Source organism: Epinephelus fuscoguttatus, linkage group LG11 (assembly GCF_011397635.1).
Source record: "Epinephelus fuscoguttatus linkage group LG11, E.fuscoguttatus.final_Chr_v1".
NCBI lineage: Eukaryota > Metazoa > Chordata > Actinopteri > Perciformes > Serranidae > Epinephelus > Epinephelus fuscoguttatus.
The window spans coordinates 17,731,432-17,753,453 of NC_064762.1; the positions used below are offsets into that span (position 1 = coordinate 17,731,432).

General features: G+C 43.6%; 1 protein-coding gene across 3 annotated transcripts in view; it reads right to left on the minus strand.

Moving 5' to 3' along the window:
• The window catches only part of stxbp5a (syntaxin binding protein 5a (tomosyn)), a 167,442-nt gene that overhangs the window by 72,515 nt on the left and 72,905 nt on the right, over window positions 1–22,022 (minus strand). For all 3 annotated transcript variants that reach the window (XM_049589393.1, XM_049589392.1, XM_049589394.1), the window contains one exon: window positions 7,594–7,728. In XM_049589393.1, coding sequence (XP_049445350.1) covers window positions 7,594–7,728 — 135 coding nt within the window. The remainder of the gene's footprint in view (window positions 1–7,593; window positions 7,729–22,022) is intronic.

A 22,022-nucleotide genomic window follows, 5' to 3' on the forward strand; every position in this document is an offset into this window, starting at 1 on the left:
TGTAGTTGGGAACACGCTGGCTTATTAACATTAAATTAGCTTGGCTTGTTATTAGCTGGTAACTAGCATATAGCGGTGCGGACCACTCTGCAGAAGAAAAGGATGGCGAGGAGTTCGGGTGCCGTTCATCAAGAAACCAAAGCCTTCTCACGAGGTTCGACAGTAGCCCTGAGCTCATCTAGAAACTTAATTCTGCTGACTATCATCACTGTGTCTTGCATGCCATCTTCACCATGACACCCAGAGAGAGCTGCTTCCATCCATGCACACCATGAAATACATGTCACGCCCTCACAGGTTGCCCATAAGGTCATTGCCCTTAAAGGGTCGAGCCGGTATGTTGGTGAAGATTCTCAGTCATCCAGGTCATGGTAATCCTAAGTGCTCTATCGTAGGCAACTGGACTTGCTTGAGCTTCTTGAAGACGTTTCACCTCTCATCCAAGAAGCTTCTTCATACAGAGCGGTTGAGGTCACATCAGAGCTTTTAGTTTCAGAGTCGTTGAGGTCACATGTGTGTGGTTAGGGTTAGATGGGACCAGGTAAGAATGGGTGTTAAGTCGTCTGGGGAGGGATCCCACGACTGTATTGTAAGTGAGTGATAAGTGGTGTGGTAGGCCACCTCCTCTCTTTAACGAAGGTTATTCTAGTTTGAGAAGAAGCCATCTACGTCAAACTGGAACGACCTTCGTTTAACAGAGGACGTGGCCTAAAATTGGGAAAATGTATTTTTTTATTTCGTAGGAACTTTAAGGGGCGAAGAGCTAGACTGGCTCTGTCAAAACACTTCCATTATCCTAGAGTTTAATCACACAAAGCACTGTAAAACCACACAATGTTGCAGGATTAAACAAACAGGGAAAAAATATGATATAGAGGTGTTGGCAGGCTGTTTTCTCAAGCTTTGGATACCTCCCACTGTTTCCCCTGTCTAAGCTAACAGTCTCCTAGTGGTACTGCAGGTTCATATTTAACAGACAGACATGAGAGTGGCATTGATCCTCTGATTTAGTTTCGTAAACTGTTGTACTAGTCTAGCCATTTATCAATATAGTTTGTATTTCACAGCATGAAATAGCAACAGACTGACCCTAAGCCTTATATCAAAACCTCACAGTAAGCAACTACAAATCTGCATCAAACAAAAAGATTTAAATCAGCAAACTGATTTTTAATTTCCACCTCTAAGTACATGGGGTGTTGGAAGACTGTGTCCCCCAGAAAAGGTCACTGTGGCAGACCTACACCTGCAGCCATGTGTCCTGGTGCCACTGTAAATGGCTCTGAAGACACTGGAGGCGATGACGCTCCCCTCGTAGTGCGCCGCTGTACCAGCTGAGGACCTCACATATGCATAAAAACACAGAATGCGGGGAACATACGTACGTAGAAGCATGAAAAATTCAAACAAGTAATTACGGTGGCTTCAGGGTCCTGAGTGGGAGAGTAGGAGAAAATGAAAGAGGACAGAGGAGGCCTCGGGCCGACGTGTTCACGTGAACTATGTGTCACAGTAAGCTGTTAACATTTTACCACTCCTGTCCCACTTCTCCCAGGCTCCCTGCACCCAGTGACCATCTCGCTGCATCAAATCACACACACAGACGCTGCTGGGGACTAATATATAAACATCCCTGCATATACAGTGCATACATAAACTCATGTATCATGTGAACAAACATGAATTCACACGTGGCCTCAGGGTAATGTCCTCAATGCCTGTAGCACTGACTGAACTATAGCGCCAGGCAGTTGGTTCTGTACTGTAGGAGATGTGTTTGTCTAATAGTCTGTCCAGTACAGTAACTTGGGAACAGAGGTGTGAGTCATATAAACACACAGAGCACTGGGCCAGGCGAGGCCTGGGGCCACTGGCACAGCTACAGCAGCTTGTCTCCAAATAGCAGGGCCCAAGGGACCATGACCCCGGTACACACTGTATCCCAGCCTCATTACAGCAATCACAATAGAACAGAGGTGTAGCGGGCAGGGCTTAACATTAAATCTTTAATAATGCTTTCAGTAACACTTTATGTATTAGAGTCAGGTCATGACAGAGACAACAACACTAATTTTCTGACTACTACAATAGTGCTTAACTAATGACAATGAAATATGACCTAGCTTGCCCCTCCAGATTGAGTGTTGGACGCTCAGGGACATTGTGTCAAACGAAACTTCCATTTTCACAGTTAAATGTACAGTTTCTGTTTGGTAAATGCATAATCTCTCTCAAAATAAACTTACAATGTAGGTTCTGCTTAAAATAAGTATGTTTGTTAATGTAATGTAACGTCATGTGGCATACGTCATGTGACATACATAACTAGCATAGTATGTTGCATGCTCCGGCACACTACATTGTTAATAAAATAACTCCACTGACTTTTGGTTTCACAGATAAAAAAGACCCTTCCACCTCCCCTCCTGCCTGCTCTATGCAGACTTTCTCGCTCTTTATACCACAGCAGTTGCTCGGAGCATTAAAAACCGGTCTGCCTGAAAGATGGAGAGTCACTCACGGAGCAACATTTTATCCATCACATATCCAGTCACAAGCTTCATCACTTCTTTGTAGCTGCAGCTGTCCACGATTAAAATCCAGTTTTGGTTATTTAGCCAGTGCAGGGCTACAGGTGACCTGCACAACTCACCTGTGGTGAGGTGTATTTCCTAGAGCTTCACGGTGTTGTGTTGTTGGTCATAGTAGCCGAGGTGCTTCAGAGTGGAGGTTTGAGGACGTGTTTTTCGCAGTGGGAAAAGTTTTATTCCGACTACCTGCAGTAACCGCTAAGGTGAGCGTTTCGTACTAGCTTGCTGCCTCATGACGCAGCACAGTGATTACTAAAATGAGTCAGTTGATGTTGTATTTCAAGTCAGTAGTGATGTGATGACAAAAGTAACGTTGTAACAAGTTGTTTGGTTTTGGTTAATATTATTTCCAGAAATTCATTAGTAATTAGTTACACTACCCGTTACTGGAAAAAGTAATTTTATTACTGTAACGCGTTACTGCCCAACACTTGATAAGTGAAGCCATGTTGACGAGGCCAACAACATTTCATTTAGTCCATAAAATGTCTTGACATTGTAGGTTTGCCAACACAGGTTTCCCAGAGCTCAGCTGGAGTAATCAAAATGATTATTTTGTCCAACGCACAGTTTCAAACTTAAAGATAATTTTATCATTTATGATGATATAAAACAGTAAATCCTTTAATTTGAAAAACTGCAACCAGCAGTTGTTTGTCATTCCTGCTTTATAAATTATTTAAATAATTAATCAATAATAACCATTTTTTGTCGATGTTTTTTCTGTCCTTCAACTAATCGTTACTGCACTTAAGTTGTGATTGCAACAATTAAGGCAAATTCAGCCAGTCCCTGTGAATTCTGCACGACCTTGCAATTTTGTCCAATAACTGCAACTTTAGCGCAAATTCGACTGTTTAAAACAAGTCACATCTCGTGTAATTGTAGAGCAGCGTGCAGCATAATGATTCGCTCAGACTCTGTCTGTCTGATAATCATGTGACCACTGCTGCAGGACCAGAGCTCTGCACCTGGGACAAAGTCACACACACACACACACACACATTGACAGGGCTCACTGTCACCGGTCACTGTTAGCATCACTTGGCTAATGTTACCCAACGGTCATTAACAGGTCTAACGACAGAGTCAGGTCATTTCAGTGTGAGATTAACAGCTCAGTGTGGGATGTTAACTGCTGCTGCAGGGATTCTGCCCAAGCAGAAAAATATGACGAGTAGTGATGAGATCACGTTGTGCTGTGTTGGTTACAGGGCACAGGGAGCAGGAGGAAAGACTCTTTTGGGGACTGTCCGTCAGCGCTGCATCAAACAGCATTAACAGCTGATTGTCGCTATCAGCTGTTGCTGCCCCCTACCCTCCACTCACCTTACCATTAAAAATAGATTCTAATACTGTGGGAAACTCTGAATGCCCAAAACAATAAGCTCGGAATCTGAGAAAGTATCATAAATATTTTCATTTCAAAAAAGCATGCCTACAAATATACCAACATTCATCGCAATTTTTTAGAAAAGCTGTGATCCAGGTATTTCAGCCCGCAACAATCACAAATACAGCCTGCCAAATCCAGGGGGCACCTCTTATTTAGATACATGCTTCTGCTGATGACAGCGTGAGACGAGAACAATGGAAGAGGCACAGAGGCTTTTGTATCTGGACTGCAACCCTACCAACCCCACAGCTGGCAGAGAGGCAGAGGGAGCGAGAACAAGAGAACCACCTCACACCTCTCTGATCTGCATCAAAGCTAACCACAGACATACACTCACACGCTCCAACAGATATGCAAACTGAGAGCATCTGTAACAAATCCGAGAATCGATTCCTGGCACTGCTGTCATCTTCAAGAAATAGTATCCCACAGAATGGCTGCGTGAGTGATTGAGGTCTGAACCAAAAGATATGGAAAGCTCATTTCCTCCAGCTAATTGTGCCGGGCTATAGTTTGGATGAAAACAACAACATGATGAAGAAAATGTTGTGGCTTAACAAAGCAGAGTGTTACATTAAGCTGGATGACATATGTTGATGAGTGCAATCAATCATTGAGTGGGTTGAGGAAATGGAGGTGATGTGGAGATGAATACAGCTGTGAGATAACAGGAAAGAGCAGGAGCATGAGATATGCAAGTCCTGCAGGTCGATATGGTTCAAGAATCTTACAAACTAAAATATGTCACTTGTGATTTTTAAGTAAATGTCATTATATTACTGCAGATATGAAAGGCAATTTAGGATTTAATAGGGCTGCAACTCAGAATGAATCAGAATCAGTGTTTCCCGAAGCCCAAGACAACGTCCTCAAATGTCTTGTTTTGTCTACAAACCAAAGATATTTAGTTTACTGTCATAGAGGAGGAGAGAAACCAGAAAATATTCACATTTAAGGATGCATTCACAATGGTGCTATTTGGTCCGCTTTGAACGAACCCTGGTCTGCTTCCACGGATAGTTCGGTTCATTTGGAGTGGAGCTCATTGGTCCGCACCAGAGCTCATTCGAATTCTGGTGCAGACCAAACGAGCGAACCCTGGTCCCCTTGAAAACTGGGGGTCTCTGTTGCAAGTGAACCCTGGTGCGGTTCGCTTACAGTGGGAAATGCAAACGGACTATCCAGCAAACCAAAGAGAGGAAGTGAACCAAAGAGAGGAATTGACATACAGCGCAGTGCATTTTGGTGTTTCTGTGGTGACCAAGATGGCTGAAGGGGATGGATTTCCGTTTTTGGTCCTGGCCAATCAATGAGCAGGGTTTTCTTCCTCTTCATGCTTTTTTTCTTCCTGGTAAGTGGTCGTTTCGGACAGTACCGCCCCCACATGAGCAGCTGTCGTAACTGCGTAACGTTGTCCAGACAGTTTGGTCCACTTTAAAAAGTGCAGTGTGAAAGTGAACCGAACCAAATTGAGGTGTGAAATTTTCCAGCATTTCCCACCAAATTGAACCAAGTCCCCTGGACTATTCTGGTGTGAATGCGCCCCAAGACGCTAGAATCAGAGAACTTAAACTTTTTTATCTTGAAAATAACTCAAACTGATTTATAGAAGATCAAATTAGTTGGCAATTAATCTAATTGTTGACAACTAATCATTTTGTTTTGGTTAAAAGTCTAGCTGCTGAATTTTGAACGATTTGGAGCTGATGTATAGATTGATTGTTTAAGCAGGTGAACAAGGCATTACAGTAATCAAGGTGGGAGGATATAAGAGCATGTATGATTTTCTCTGTGGTACTGAAGGACAGAAGTGACCTACATTTTGAGATATTCTTCAGCGGGTAAAAACAAGACTGGGCTGGACTACAACAACCAGAATGCACTGTGCCTGAACAATTAACTGCTGCTGATGCAAACTTTTCGGTTTGACACAATGGTGGCATTACAGTTTAACAGTGAGCCAAAACACGTTTCTGAAAACATTTGAGGTGAAAAACAGAATGCAGTGATAGAACTTTGGTTCATTGTTTAATCACAGTTTTTTCAGCCTCTGTTTTGGCTGTGAAGGAAACCGTATAGCCAACTTCCTGTTCACAAACTCTCGCTATTATGGATAAACAGTGCACTAATATATGTTTCTGAAAACACTTTAGGCAAGAAATAGGCAGTGCAGTAACATAATCTTAACTTAAATACGATCAGCACTGCCTAGGAGGACGAGGAGGACATGTAGGCACCTGTTAGCACTACATGAATGCAGTCCTTTATTTCAACAACTGAGCGATGGTGGAATTTTTATTCACTTTCTGCACTTGCAGCAGGTATTCTTATAAACTCAAGGTGAGTTTTTTCTTTTTTCAATCAAGCGACTATTTCTAACATTCAAGAGATGTATTAACTTTCACTTTCCAGCGTAATAAGTCTTTCATGACCACAGGGACAGCTCTGGAATAGAGGTGATGTGTTAAAATAATGTGTGGACGGCCAGGGGAAAAAAAGCTTTGACATCTCGGTGAAACAAGGTGAAGGGGAGTGAAAGGTACTGTAAAGGTGACGGGAAAAATGAGACCAGAGTTAAGCAAAGAAAGTGGAAGTTATTGCTTGTCCTTTAGTCAAGAAGAACTCCTGTATCTACCTCTCCGTCTTATCATCCACATCTGCCCTCTATCGCATCATTATCACTCCCTACCTTCCTCTCCTGCCCTTTTTTCCTTTAATTGGAAACCTTTTCCTGCCACCTCTCTATCCTCACTTATCTGCACCACTCGTCTTCCGCTACGCCCTCTGTTACCTGCATTTATCCCTCTGCCACCACTCCGTTCCTCTCCTCCATCACTCTCCCTCTTCTGCATGTCCTTTTCCCCAGGCGAAAGCCCTGTCTCATCCATTCCGCTCCCGTCTCCTCTCTGTCATACACTCACCCTCCTCCTACTCCTCGCCTCTCTCCCACCACTCACTCTCGCCTTTTCTTCCCTGCAGCCCTGTCGACGAGACGAGACGTCTGTGTGTACCATACACTGATCTCAGCAGACACCTGTTCCACCCCCCTCCCTCCTTCCTCCTCTTTCCCCTCTCTACCCGCACACACACACACACGCACAGAAGGGGATGAGCGGGAAAGCGTGAAGCAAAACGCTCCAGTGAATAATTTAAGTCTCTACAGCAGGGAACCAAAATGGAGCCTGTCAAACTGACAGATCCATTGAAACAGCAAAGAGACAGGTCGCTCACAACCTGGAGTCCGATACTGCACCAGGATATGATAGACTGACTAATGATTCGTTCTTATCTCATTACAGTAAAGCTACAATAACCTTTTAAAAGGCAAAATGCTGATTGCACAGCATCCCATACCTCACTTAGATACTGCAAGGTAAGTCGATAGACCCTGAAATCAATGTTGCAGTGCTGGCGATATGAGTTTGATTCCTACAGAGTTCAAATATTGATCAGCGGATCAGTGGATGCCTCCATACGGCACAGAAACCTATAGAGCAGCATGCTAGAATGTGCAGCTTTTGAAGAGGAGAGCAAATGCAAGGAACTCTCAGGGCATTAAGAGTGGGAGGCGGCATCAGAGGGTGACACGTGGGCAGCAACACTCACAGTTCAATGGCTTTGTTCCACATGATGACGTAGCCTGAGAGCATAAAGGACTCCACGTTGACGATATGGATGTTCCCTCGTTCTGTGCCGATGTACAACCATTTACTCTGGAAGGGCAGGTGGCAGAAAGTTATTCTGTGAAGAGAAGGAGAAGGAGACATGAGGTAAAACAGTAGAAAGGGTAGAACCAGGGAAGACAGACACAGACAACTGAGAGACGGGAGTTTCACCAAAATCACTCGACGTCACATTATAACAGGAGACGAATTATGCAAAACTTTGAGAGGATTATTTACCACTCCATCAGGTCGGAGCAGATGAGAGTGGCAAACCAAAAGAGATTTTTGAGTCATTCAATCAGCCACCTTCTCTCCAAGACCTACAGGATACATGAGGGCAAAGAGACGCCCATAATTCTCCTGTTTTCATCATCGCTCCCCCATCTCCTCTTTTTCATCCATCCATCAGACTTAAGTTTAATGAGAGGTTAAAAACCATTCCCTCCTTAACTGCTATCCATTCATCTTCTCATCCCTTTTTCATCATTTTGCTCTTTCATCCATCCTTCAATTCAACCTCAGATCCGTCTGAGGAATAATAATGTACAACCTTGGTAATCCGGCCTGCTAATATCTCAAGGTCATCCAGCTCCTCCAGTGATCCTTTTTGATTTAGCACTGTGGTTTGAGATACAACTGTGCACTTCAGCGGCCTATATCTACAAGACAACGCCCCTGGCTCATCAGCCTGGACCCACCGCACGAGTAGGAAGAATAATAAAGTTGTATCTATCGTCTTTGTCCATTATTTCAAACAGGAAGGACACACTGGAGTCTTTCCTCAGCGTTCGTGACAGATTATCTTATATTTAGCGATGGAATCACTCTGCAACAAGTTTAATATCTGAATGCAGTATCTGCTGTCAGAGAGGCTTTAAGTGGATACAGCATGTCAAGAAAATGTCACACTGAGATAAAAAAGCATTTTCTGCTTATAATCCAATCAAATGATATCTTGTCAGTGATAAATTAATAAATCTGGCATTAAACTCAAGACCAGGCCCGATGCAGTATTCCAGAAAAGATGAAGATAACCCCCATCTTCATGCTTCATTGACTTTTTCCAAACTACACAAGTATTACAGATTTTGAGCATCTGCAGCTGCCTGGATGGAAAGCTATGTGGTAAATCGCAGAGTCTTCTTTATGGAAGTTACTCAGTGTGTCTGCAGAATGTGGAGTTCCCCAAGGGAGCTGTCTAGGCCCACTTTTTTTTATTACATATTTACCAACAATTTACAACCCGTACAAAAAATGCTGAGTTACCAATGTATGCAGATGACACTACAGTATGTGCATTAGCAATAAAACCGGCAGATCTGACCGCCATCTTGAACAGTGAGTTAAAATTTATTGGAAAATGGTCCCTTGAAAACAAACTGAGTAAGGGTGCATCAATTGGTAAATTCTGGGCTAATGCCAGTGTTTATAATAACAATTTGGCAATTTGTTGTTGTTGTTTATTTTGTTTTTCTTGTTATTTATTTGATTTTTGTGACAAAGAAACAACTGGCTTCACACCCGTTACACACCAATGAAACAGCTTTTCTTTTGATTAGTGGACGAGCCACTCTACCTCTGAGCCACAGCTGCCCTTCATTGCACAGCCTTTAGATGAACATAAATTCAGTCATACAAATTAATGAGACAACCTTTTAAATAACCTTTCACATGAAAAACATTTTTTTTAAATGCTGCAAAAGTCTTTTCACTATCCGTAATAAATTCCCTCTATAATTTCTATTTTATATGGATGTTAAAAAACATCAACAAATGTCTCATTCAAACAGCTGTTCTTGCCCAAAACTACATTTTTATAAGATTGCATCTGAACACATCATGAGAACTGTTTTTATTTACCTAAGCCCAGTACTTATTTTTACTGAATGGAGCTTGAACACATCGTAATGTAACTCAATGCAACTTCCTTTAGCAGTTAACTAGCAACATACACATACACTTATACATGCATACATTCATTTATCACATATATTAATGTTATTCTCTAATATATGTCTTATGATTGCCATTGGTATTCACAGTCATGTTTAATGTATGTTTTGAAATGTATTGTTTTATGTTGACTATAATGTTTAACCAATGTTTACACCATTTACGAACATGTTGATTTGTGTGAACTGTAAAGTTTAATGTGTTTTCAATGTGTAACTTTGTGTTGACCATAATGTTTAATGTACGTGTTTGAAAGTGTTGATTTGTGTTGACTGTAATGTTTAGTATGCTTTTAAAACATGGACCCGACAGAAGATTGGCTGTGCTAGAGGGCACTGCTAAAGGGGACCCCAAGAAAATAAAGTAAAAAAATAAACCTAACGTAAACATTACAACCCTGTCACCTAGCAAATATTTATGATTTTTCCCGACATAAACATTGTAAATATCAACATAATGAGGACGCACTTGAACTGTATCTGCATAACATTTACTATCAACATATTTCATTTGTTTTCAGTGCAATATCTGCTCCAAGCAACAAAAGCATGATTAACGTTTTGATGATTAAAGGTTTTGTGGTTAATCTTAGTGGAAGTCTCTTCTTCCCCTGATTTAACAACATGATTAAGTAGCCTTAAATGAACAAAATGTGGGGTACAGGACTCAAGAGTATAAGAATGTGACACTTCTTGGACTTTAAAAAATGCTTGCAATGCAAGTGATTTGGGCAACAATTATATTTCCTCCTAAGCATATTTGGCAAAGGATGCTAGTGGTATATGAATGTATTCTATAGGAGTCAGGATTAAACAGAACCACTGCATTATGCTGTAGAGATATACACACACTTAACAACACAGCAAAACATGGATTTGTGTAAACATGTCCTTGCAGTGACTTTGACTCTTCCCTGTGTGTTTTAATGCTCAGAAAGCCTCTCTCCCCCTCTCTGAGACACAGTGTTGCTCCAGGGCTGTATTGAGAGAAGCAGCTCCTGCTACTACTACTACTACACACACACACACACACACACACACACACGCACACCTTCCCTCTCTGCCCCACTGCTCTGCTCCAAAACATGAATATATTCATTTTTTGGAGGAGAGGCATCAGGCTACTTGACATAAATCTCATCCACACAGCCCAAAATCTGCACAGAGACTCACAAAACAACACTTAAACACACTAACCTACATTTACATATGGCACGAATATGACCCGGCTTAATCAAATATGAGCATAAAAACAGTTGCACATGCTCATTTAAGTCTTGTCTGACGAGGGAGCAGACTGAGAGCAGCATCACTTTCTAGCAATCCTTTCTCCTACAAAATATCTGCAAAATACATCTCTGAGGAAACATAATTACTGTCTAGACTGTGTTTAATTTCATTTTTTTTTTTAAATTTTATTTATAAAGCCCAATATCACAAATCACAATTTGCCTCACAGGGCTTTACAGCATACAACATCCCTCTGTCCTTTGGACCCTCACAGCGGATAAGGAAAAACTCCCCAAAAAACCCTTTAACGGGGGAAAAAGTGATGTTCTTCTTAACCAGAAAGTGTGGCATCTCTGAGCAGCACAGATGTCATACGGACTAGTTTGATGGTTGGGTGGGTCAATGAAGCACATGACTTTGACACAGGGGCTGGAATTCATAATCTGCCATCCAGCCAGTCTAGTAAGTGTAATGCAGGATTTATACTTCTGCGTCGAATCAACTACACCATACCCTATGCAGTAGCCTGATGTGCACCCCACCAGAAATGTACCTACATGTCACAGCGACGCAGACTGACAGACTGAAACCATTTCCCTCAGTGCCTGTGGATATTCTCATTCATCCAGGTCATAGTTATCTCAAGGCAACTGAATCGAACGCAACTGGACTTGGTTTTGTCTTAGAAGACGTTTCACCTCTTATCCAAGAGGCTTCTTCAGTTCATGCTTGTCTGACTAGGCTGGAACTAGTCTGACAAGCTGGTGTGGAAGCACCCAGGTATTTAACCTCTAGGGAGGTCTTCACAAGGCCAATGATGTCACTGGTTCGTTAGTGCTCCAATGGTGTGTCAACGACAGTCGTGAAACTCCTGCTGCAACGCTGCAATTGGAGTCATTAGAGTCACATGAGGCCATTTGTGAACGACCATTGTTTTTAGAGGTTAAGTTGTTACACCTCCTGGGCAAGGATGAAAGGACAGCATTATAGGTGGTGTCGCAGACCTCCTCCTTCTCTATCCTCTATTTTCCAATTTCACATAGATGGCTTCTTTTACACCTCTTTCGAACCATCTGTCTTCCCTGTCCAAAATGTGCACATTGCTGTCTTCGAAGGAGTGTACTTTCTCCTTGAGGTGTAGATAGACAGCTGAGTCTTGCCCTGACGAGTTAGCCCTTCTGTATTGGGCCATGTGTTTGTTTAGTGGTTGTTTTGTGTCACCAATGTACAAGTCTGGGCATTCCTCACTGCATTGGACAGCGTACACTAGGTTGCTCTTCTGAGTGTGTAGTGTACGGTCTTTTGGGTGTACCAGTCTTTGTCTGAGTGTGTTACTGGGTTTGAAATACACAGGGATGCGGTGTTTGCTGAAAATCCTCCTAAGTTTTTCAGATACCCCAGACACATAGGGGATGACAATGTTATTGCGCTTGCTCTTTTCTTCCTCACCCACCTTGTTCTTTCTGGAACAGGCTGCTGATTTCACAAAGGTCCAATTGGGGTAACCACAAGTTTTTAGAGCCTCCCTCAGATGTTCATGCTCCTTCCCTTGGGCCTGAGTGCTGGTAGGTACGTTATCAGCTCTGTGTTGTAGGGTCCTGATAACACCTAGCTTGTGTTCCAATGGGTGGTGAGAATCGAACAGTAAGTATTGGTCTGTGTGAGTGGATTTCCTGTATACCCCGATGTGGAGGCCTTTGTCCTCTGTAATGTGCACGTCACAATCCAAGAAGGGCAAACTTTTCTCCTTAACATCTTCTCTTGAGAACTTGATATTTCTGTCCACTGAATTGATGTGTTCAGTGAAAGCTTGTACCTCTCGAGTTTTGATTTTAACCCATGTGTCATCCACATATCTGAACCAGTGGCTCGGTGCTGTTCCCTCAAAGGAGTTCAAGACTCTGTATTCTACATCCTCCATGTACAGGTTAGCCACAATGGGAGATACCGGTGAGCCCATGGCACAGCCATGTTTCTGTCTGTAAAAATTGCCATTGTATTTGAAATAGGTAGTGCTCAGGCAGAGCTCCAGTAGTTGGCATATCTGGTCTGGGCTGAGCTTGGTTCTGTCGTGGAGGGTGTTGTCATGTATCAACCGTTGCCTGACTGTTTCCAAAGCCTCCATGGTTGGAATGCAAGTGAACAGGGTAGTCACATCATAGGATACCATGGTATCATCTGTATCCATTTTTAAACCTCTTACTTTGTTCACAAAGTCTATGGAGTTCTGGATATGGTGGGGCGTATTGCCCACCAAGGAGTCAGGATGTTGGCTAAGACAAGCATGAACTGAAGAAGCCTCTTGGATAAGAGGTGAAACGTCTTCTAAGACAAAACCAAGTCCAGTTGCGTTCGATTCAATTGCCTTGAGACATTTCCCTCAGTGAGAACGAAGCTTTTATTTCTTTTAATTTCACAGATACGAAACAATAAATTGTAAAGACAGTAAAGCCTCCACTAAAATAGCATTTTAAGTCTTGTGTGTGATTTATCCTGGCTTCATATGAACAGAGGAAATCTCCGCTCATCGCTAGGCTAATTTATACACTGTAAAACGCCATAGGCTTGTGCTAATAACGTCAGCATGTTATATTTGTTTGGAAAACGTGTTTAGTATAGGACAGTTGTTTTGTCAGTGAACCTTGTGAGTTGTAATAGAGCCGAATCTTGTAATGTTACCTTTGTTAAATGTTGCTGTTGTCCCTGGCTTCATATGAGCAGAGGAAAAGTCTGCTAGCTGCTAGGCTAATCTATACAATGTAAAATGCCATAGGCTTGTGCTAAAAAACATTAGCATGTTGTATTTGTGGGGAAAATGTGTCCAGATAAAGACAAATGTTTGCAAAGTGTTGCTATTAAGTCATGTTTAATGTGTGTTTAATGTGTGTTTTGAATCAACTAAACTTTAAGGCACTTCACAGAAACCCGCTGCCAACTAGTGCTTCAGAGGTGTAACTGCAGAGTGACACGGACACACCACCACACAATTATAAATGCTCACAATGGCATAGACCACGTGTGTAGGCTATGGCTTAGGCTCTACATTAAGCTGATGCACAATTATAAATCCCACTTAATGCTATTTAAAAACTTGATCGTTGTTTTTTTTGTTTGTTTGTTTTTAGATATTTGCATATGTATGCAGAATCTGTAGGCAACAGTCCATATGGATAGCAAAAGAGGCAAAATGCACTGGCCGAAGCGCAGTCTTGGAACCCATCGTTGATCATCTGACAACAACTAAGCTTTTTTAAAATGTATTTATCTGCATTCATATGCAAATATCTGTTTATAAAGATGAGCTGGAATGTTGTCTGGGCCTGTTTCAAGTCACTAATTGAACTATAAACAATGACCGGAGCATGGAGGAGGAAGTCTTGGCCCAAATAACTGTTGGCTACACCAGAGTGTAACATCTAGTCCCTGAGTATTATGTTTTTCTGTCTTTGTGCATTTTGATTACTTCCTGTTTTATTTTTGTATTTTCCTGTCTTTCCAGATCCTCACCTCCTGTCCTCCTGTGTTTCCCGCCTTGTGTGATTACCTGCCCCGCCCTGATTAGTGTCACCTGTGTCTCATTAACCCACCTTCCCTTGTGTATTTAGTCTGTGTGCATCCCTTTGTCTCTGCCAGTTCGTCTTTTCAGTTCCCTGTAAGCGTCCCAGCCTTTTTCCCTGTGTGAGTCTCAAGAGTGTATGATCTAGTTCTGTTTTTTGGACCCTGCCTCTGCCTTAGCGTTTTTTGGATACCTCTGCCTTGTCTGACTGCCTTCCTGTGTACCAAACCAGCCTTTTTCATTAAAGACTTTTGTTGTGAACTGAACCTGAGTTGAGTCCTGCTCTTGAGTCCTATCAGTTCAACCTTAACAGTACGAACTGGCCAGCATGGACTCAGCAGACTCAGATCCTGTGCGGTTGCTCTCCAAAACCAAGGGAGTAGGATTCACCAACAGGAGGAGCAGCTTTCTATTCTCCGCCAAGAAATGAAGGAAATGGCGGAGCACCAGGAGAGAATAATGACATCTCTTGGCGAAGAGATCTGCTGTTTAGCGGGCAATATTCAGAAGATGCAGTTCCAGTCTGGGCCGCCTCCTGTGTCTTCTCCTCCACCTGTAAGTCCACCCCCAGCAGCCATGCCTCTTCCTCCTTCAGCTCCGTTTCCTCACCTCTCCAAACCAGACAAGTTTTCTGGAGACTCAGGTGATTGCCAGGCATTCCTGGTCCAGTGTGGTCTGCATTTTGAGCTCCAGGCTGCTGCCTACCCCACGGAGCAGTCCAAGGTTGCTTTTATCATTTCTCACCTCTCCGGCAGAGCTGAAGCATGGGCTACGGCAGAGTGGAGCAGACACTCACCCATTTGTGACTCCTTGAAGCTGTTTTCTGGGACTTTCACCAAGATTTTTCAACACACCACTCCTGGTAGAGAGGCTGCCAGAGCCATCTCCAGTCTAAGACAAGGTGAGAGAAGAGTTGCTGACTACGCCATTGAATTTCGTGACTCTTGCCGCAGACAGCGGTTGGAATGACGCCGCCCTGTTAGACTCTTTCCTGTTCGGACTGTCTGATCCATTAAAGGACCAGCTGGCTCCACTCGATCTTCCAGAAGATTTGGACTCTGTGATTGCCTTGGCTATCAAGATTGATAAGCGGCTTCTTGAGAGGGAGAGAGAAAGAGGAGGCCCAGAGGTGCTGTTACTCCGCCGAGCCACAAGAGGTCATCACCCCAGTTGGCGTTTTTCTGGGCAGAGCCCTTCTTCGCCCTCTCCATCGCCCCTGTTGTTGTGGAGGAACCAATGCAGCTGGGCAGAACCAGGCTCTCTCCAGAGGAGCGTCAGCGCCGCCACGGGAGGGGCGGTGTATCTACTGCGCTCAGCTGGGACATCTCATCGCTACCTGTCCAGTAAAAGACCGGGCTCATCAGTAACCAGGAGGGCGCTGGTGAGCCGCACATTTCTGTCTGTAAGTCCCTCTCGCTCCTTGCATCATATTACACTCCACTCCCACCAAGACTATGAACAGTACTGTTTTGATTGACTCTGGTTCAGATGCCAATTTGATGGACTTTAAAGTTGCCAAAGAACTAGGCTTAGAGTTCATTTCTTTGTCAAAACCCCTTGAAGCCAGTGCCCTGGATGGTCACCTCTTGTGTCACATTACACATTACACTCAGTCTGTACAATTGGCATTCCTGATAACCACACCGAGACTCTTAGTTTTCACTTGTTTGAGTCTGTTCAACACCCTCATTTTGGGTTTCCCATGGCTCAAGCATCACAACCCACACATAGACTGGTCAGTCGGGGAGAATTCTAGGCTGGCGAGCTGAGTGCTCTAAGACGTGTTTTCCATTCTGCCCTGCTCCCGCTTCAGTCGCCACCTGTAATCTCTCCTCCAGCCCTTCCTGCTGTTTCAGTCACTCCCGAATCTGATTATCCTGACCTTTCTAAAGTACCTCAGTGTTACCATGATTTGAAGGAAGTCTTTAATAAGACTAAGGCCACTTCCCTGCCTCCTCACCGTGAATATGACTGTGCCATTGACCTGTTACCTGGAACCTCTCCTCCCAAAGGAAGGCTCTATCCTCTCTCTGCTCCAGAAATGCAGGCCATGAAGGAGTATGTGGATTCAGCGCTGAAAGCTGGCCTTATTCGCCCCTCATCCTCTCCAGCAGGAGCTGGTTTTTTTTTCGTGGACAAGAAGGACAAGTCCCTCCGCCCTTGCATCGACACGGGCCTTAACGACATCACCGTAAAGAACAGGTACCCCCTCCCTCTCATTTCCTCTGCTTTTGAACTGTTGCAGGGAGCTAAAGTGTTTACCAAGTTAGATCTGAGAAATGCCTATCACTTGGTAAGGATAAGGGAGGGAGATGAATGGAAAACAGCCTTTAACACCCCCAGTGGACACTATGAGTACTTAGTGATGCCTTTTGGTTTAACCAATGCTCCAGCTGTCTTCCAGGCTCTGGTAAATGATGTGCTCAGGGACATGCTTAACATCTTCGTTTTTGTCTACCTGGACGACATCCTCATCTTCTCCCGGATGAGCAATCGCACTTTCTTCATGTCCATCAGGTCCTCCAGCGCCTCCTCGACCACCAGCTTTTCGTCAAAGCTGAAAATGTGAGTTCCACGTCCCTACTGTGTCTTTCCTGGGGTTTATTGTTTCCGAGGGCAATATTCAAATGGACCCAGCTAAGGTTAAAGCAGTCTCAGAGTGGCCCACCCCAGGAAGCCGCAAGGAGGTTCAGCGTTTTTTGGGGTTTGCCAACTTCCACAGACGATTTATTAGAAATTTTAGCTCCATTGCTGCCCCTTTGCATGCTCTAACCTCTCCTGCTAGCAGGTTCCAGTGGAATCCCCAAGCCAATCAGGCTTTCATAACTCTCAAGGAAAGGTTCTCCTCTGCCCCGATACTGGCTCTCCCTGATCCACATCAGCAGTTTGTGGTTGAGGTGGACGCTTCAGATGTTGGGATTGGAGCGATACTCTCTCAGCGTTCCAAGGTGGACAACAAGATGCACCCCTGTGCCTTCCTCTCCCGTAAGTTGTCTCCAGCTGAGCGGAACTATGATGTGGGTAACCGGGAGTTGTTGGCTATTAAGGTGGCTCTGGAGGAATGGCGTCACTGGTTGGAGGGAGTGGAGCAGCCTTTTCTGATATGGTCCCGAAGAGAGGTCCTGGGTGTCAGCCAGCAACATTGTGGACCCAGATCTCATTAAAGACTTTCACCAACGTCATCCTGATGTTCCTGGGCCGTCAGGTGTCGGCCATGGGGGGGGGGTACTGTAACATCTAGTCCCTGAGTATTATGTTTTTCTGTCTTTGTGCATTTTGATTACTTCCTGTTTTATTTTTGTATTTTCCTGTCTTTCCAGATCCTCACCTCCTGTCCTCCTGTGTTTCCCGCCTTGTGTGATTACCTGCCCCGCCCTGATTAGTGTCACCTGTGTCTCATTAACCCACCTTCCCTTGTGTATTTAGTCTGTGTGCATCCCTTTGTCTCTGCCAGTTCGTCTTTTCAGTTCCCTGTAAGCGTCCCAGCCTTTTTCCCTGTGTGAGTCTCAAGAGTGTATGATCTAGTTCTGTTTTTTGGACCCTGCCTCTGCCTTAGCGTTTTTTGGATACCTCTGCCTTGTCTGACTGCCTTCCTGTGTACCAAACCAGCCTTTTTCATTAAAGACTTTTGTTGTGAACTGAACCTGAGTTGAGTCCTGCTCTTGAGTCCTATCAGTTCAACCTTAACACAGAGCCTCCTAAAAATTGTCCGTTGCCCCAAGAGGTTATGTTTTATTTATCTTATTTAACCTTTATTTAACCAAGAAGTCCCATTGAAATTGAAAATCTCTTTCACAAGAGAGACCTGGCCGAGGTAGCAGCCAGTCAAAACACATTTAAATGCAACAAATACAACATTTAATGCAAAAATCCACAATAAATTATTCAAACATTGTGGCCTCTCAAGAAAAACAAGCATGTGTCTCTGTCACCACATTCTTTATCATGCCCTTAAATTCATCTAATCTTAAATCTTTTTGAAGATTATTCCATGTCCAAGTTGCAAAGTAGGAGAGTGCAGCTTTCCCCAGAACCCCAAGATCATCAGATAGCTGACGGGTTCGGAGACCGGGTGAGCAAAAGATCCTTTTGGTTAAATATTAAATAAGTCGATGCATCCTGTCTGGTGCTACAAGTAATGACTTCTTCATTATTCAACCAAGAGCTTTCAAACTTTAACCAAGAGCTCAGTTGCCCTAAGATTACCATTAAATATTAATCCTGCTTTAGTTGCCTAAAATGATGCTGTCATGAAAACAAATGAAAAAGGTTGACAGATATTCATTCATTATCCCTAACCACTTATCCTCTTCAGGGTCACGGAGAGCTAGAGCCGATCCCAGTTGACTTTGGGTAACAGGCAAGGTATACCCTGTACAGATCACCAGACTAGGGCTGACACAGAGACAGACAACCACTTGGGCAATTTTAGAGTCACCATTTAACCTAACCTTTATGTCTTTGGCTGTGGGAGGAAGCAGGAGAACCCAGAGACCATGCAAATTCCATACGGCAGGGCCCCACTTGGCCGGTGGATTCGAACCAAGAACCTTCTTGCACCAGTGTGCCAACAGATATGTTCAACATAAATGCTTGTCAATTAAAAACGTAAACAAGGCAGCATTGTCTTCACGCATAATGATGACCATGATGTTTAGGGCTGCAGGAGCATGAGCTGACGTGGACAGTTGATCGTTGAGATACAAACACTCATTCAGACTCACTAAAGATGACTAAGAGCTACATGACTTTTCATAACAACTTGTGGCGTCCTTATATCCAGTAGGCAGACTGTCTGCTGGATTTAATGTCCTTTTCCATCTGCACACACAGATGTACCCCATCTATGAATATGAGGGTGGAGTGTGTGCGCATGTGTTGGTTTCCAGGGTTATGATTTTGTAAACCATAAACACTTCATGCATTAACATCTGTTTTCATGCTCGTGTTTGTGTATATTTGCCCGTGCGCATGATTCTCAGCAACTGATATGAATTAATGTAATTACGTGTGTACTGTATGTTAATGTATGTTGTATATAAATGTGTTGGATCTGTGTATGTGCGCCCATAAAAGCCAACTGATTAAGTGTTCTGAGCGCCAGGACGAGAGGGCCAACTGAGAGGCAGTGTCAGGAAGCATAATTATACAAATTTGCTGGCAGTTTAGAAGTGTGCGTGTGTGTGTGCTCAAATGTCCACACTCGATTGTTTGTGCGAACGCCCTAACGTGCGTCTCATTGTGTTCACACTTGTTGTGCACGCACGTGTCTCCCGGTGAAATCTCCAGCTTCAAGTGGTCACGACGCACAAAGGCAGCCGCCAGCTCGCAGGCTCAGGGCCAAACTCAGAAATGACAGACGCCTGCCACACACAACTCTGAGGTGAACAGCACTGTGGGGTAGACGTATGAGAGCACGGTTCGCTGCAAATGAATTGAAGAGAGGGGATACTTCAGGAAATCATCATTTGTAATGCACGGCTTTATGGGATGTTCCTATCAAAGAGGATCATTGCTACAAATGGAGTAATCTGAGCCCACCTATCATTAGAGAGTCAACAGCGCAGACACTTTGATCTAAGCTGCCTTGATTTAGTGATACTTTTCTTAATCTCAACAGTGTTTATTAAACTGCCCTTGAGCAAAGCACTGACCACTAACTGCAGAACGGCTGACGAGACGATAATGTGGTACAGAAAGGATATGATTTGATTTCGGTAATGAGTTTGTCATTGCTGCAGCGAAGCAGTAATAGGACTCTGACTGAGTTTTAATGTTATGCATAAATGTAATGTATCCACACATATTTATTCACGCCCAGGTAAAGCAAAAATAACTGTGGTGAGTTTGTCGCAATGCAAAAAAATGAGTCACTAGCCACCCAGTCAAATTCGGCATCAAAATAGTGGTAGCAGTTTCACTTTTTTCCCCCTATATATTTGGTTATTTATTGCTCCACACATTGGCAGTGCAGAGCATACTCTGGGCACAGACAGAGCAGCAGAATGGCAGGCGCAGTGAAAGTGAAACTTTCCATTCATTGCGCTGGGTCTAAAAGTTTGCTTTTCTGCTCCTCTCATCCGTTGGTCTGATCTGATCAGCTCTGATCGGATTAGCTGATCAGTTATCCACCCTGCAACTCAAAACTCCACAAACTGCTGCTGAGGAAAACAAGAAGAGTTACACCTATGCTGCATTCATGGACCCGCAAAAACCTCCATATTTAGAGAGGGGACACAGACTGATACACAAGGACACACAGGCATTGTCAGCTACCACCTAGTCTCTCCACCAGACAATCAGAGATCTCCGCCTTCTGATAGTCTGGGGACACTCCTTTCTAAAGTGTGTTTAACACACCGGTGAAAACGGCTGGCAACAAAGCAACGCCTCTTGCATTTTTTAAAAGGACACGCCTTCTCGGAAATGTGCGCTCCTCCTTTTCTCGTCCGCAAGGAAACAAACACACAGAGAGCTTGAAAATGGATGCCGAGAGATTTAACTGCATTTTATTAAACGTGTGCTCATCTGTGAAGAAAATATTTTTTCCAGCGGATGTCTTAGTTACAACATTATTGAGCTAACTGGAGTAGTTTCATGTCGTATCCCACAACGGGAGGCTTTTAACAGATGACGTCCTGATGTTAGCTTTGCTGCTGCTGTTAGCTGTCCCTGTCAGCTGCAGCCACTGATGCTCTCTAGACATCGTGATTTCCTAAAACTGAATAAATACCACACATAGCAACACAAAACTGCTTTGCTAACTCAATTATGTTGTAACTAAGATATCTGCTGGAAAAGGTATTTTTTTCACGGACGTTTAATGAGTTATTACCTATTACAGACACTGCTAATGGCTAACAGGGCTAACAGCTAACGGTTAGCCCCGGTAAACGTGATGAGTCATGGCCTTGTAAAAGATTATGTTTGTTTCTTTTAGTTGGCGAGAATGTGTCGCCGCAAACGCGACAAACATCCACTAACTTTGACGGCGTTTTCTGGAGCACGGCTGAGCCATTTTGTACCGCTACACGTGTTTCTAGTTGGACTACAGTACAGGCCAAAAGTTTGGACACACCTTCTCATTCAATGCGTTTTCTTTATTTTCATGACTATTTACATTGTAGATTCTCACTGAAGGCATCAAAACTATGAATGAACACATGTGGAGTTATGTACTTAACAAAAAAAGGTGAAATAACTGAAAACATGTTTCATATTCTAGTTTCTTCAAAATAGCCACCCTTTGCTCTGATTACTGCTTTGCACACTCTTGGCATTCTCTCCATGAGCTTCAAGAGGTAGTCACCTGAAATGGTTTTCCAACAGTCTTGAAGGAGTTCCCAGAGGTGTTTAGCACTTGTTGGCCCCTTTGCCTTCACTCTGTGGTCCAGCTCACCCCAAACCATCTCGATTGGGTTCAGGTCCGGTGACTGTGGAGGCCAGGTCATCTGCCGCAGCACTCCATCACTCTCCTTCTTGGTCAAATAGCCCTTACACAGCCTGGAGGTGTGTTTGGGGTCATTGTCCTGTTGAAAAATAAATGATCGTCCAACTAAGCAAACCGGATGGGATGGCATGTCGCTGCAGGATGCTGTGGTAGCCATGCTGGTTCAGTGTGCCTTCAATTTT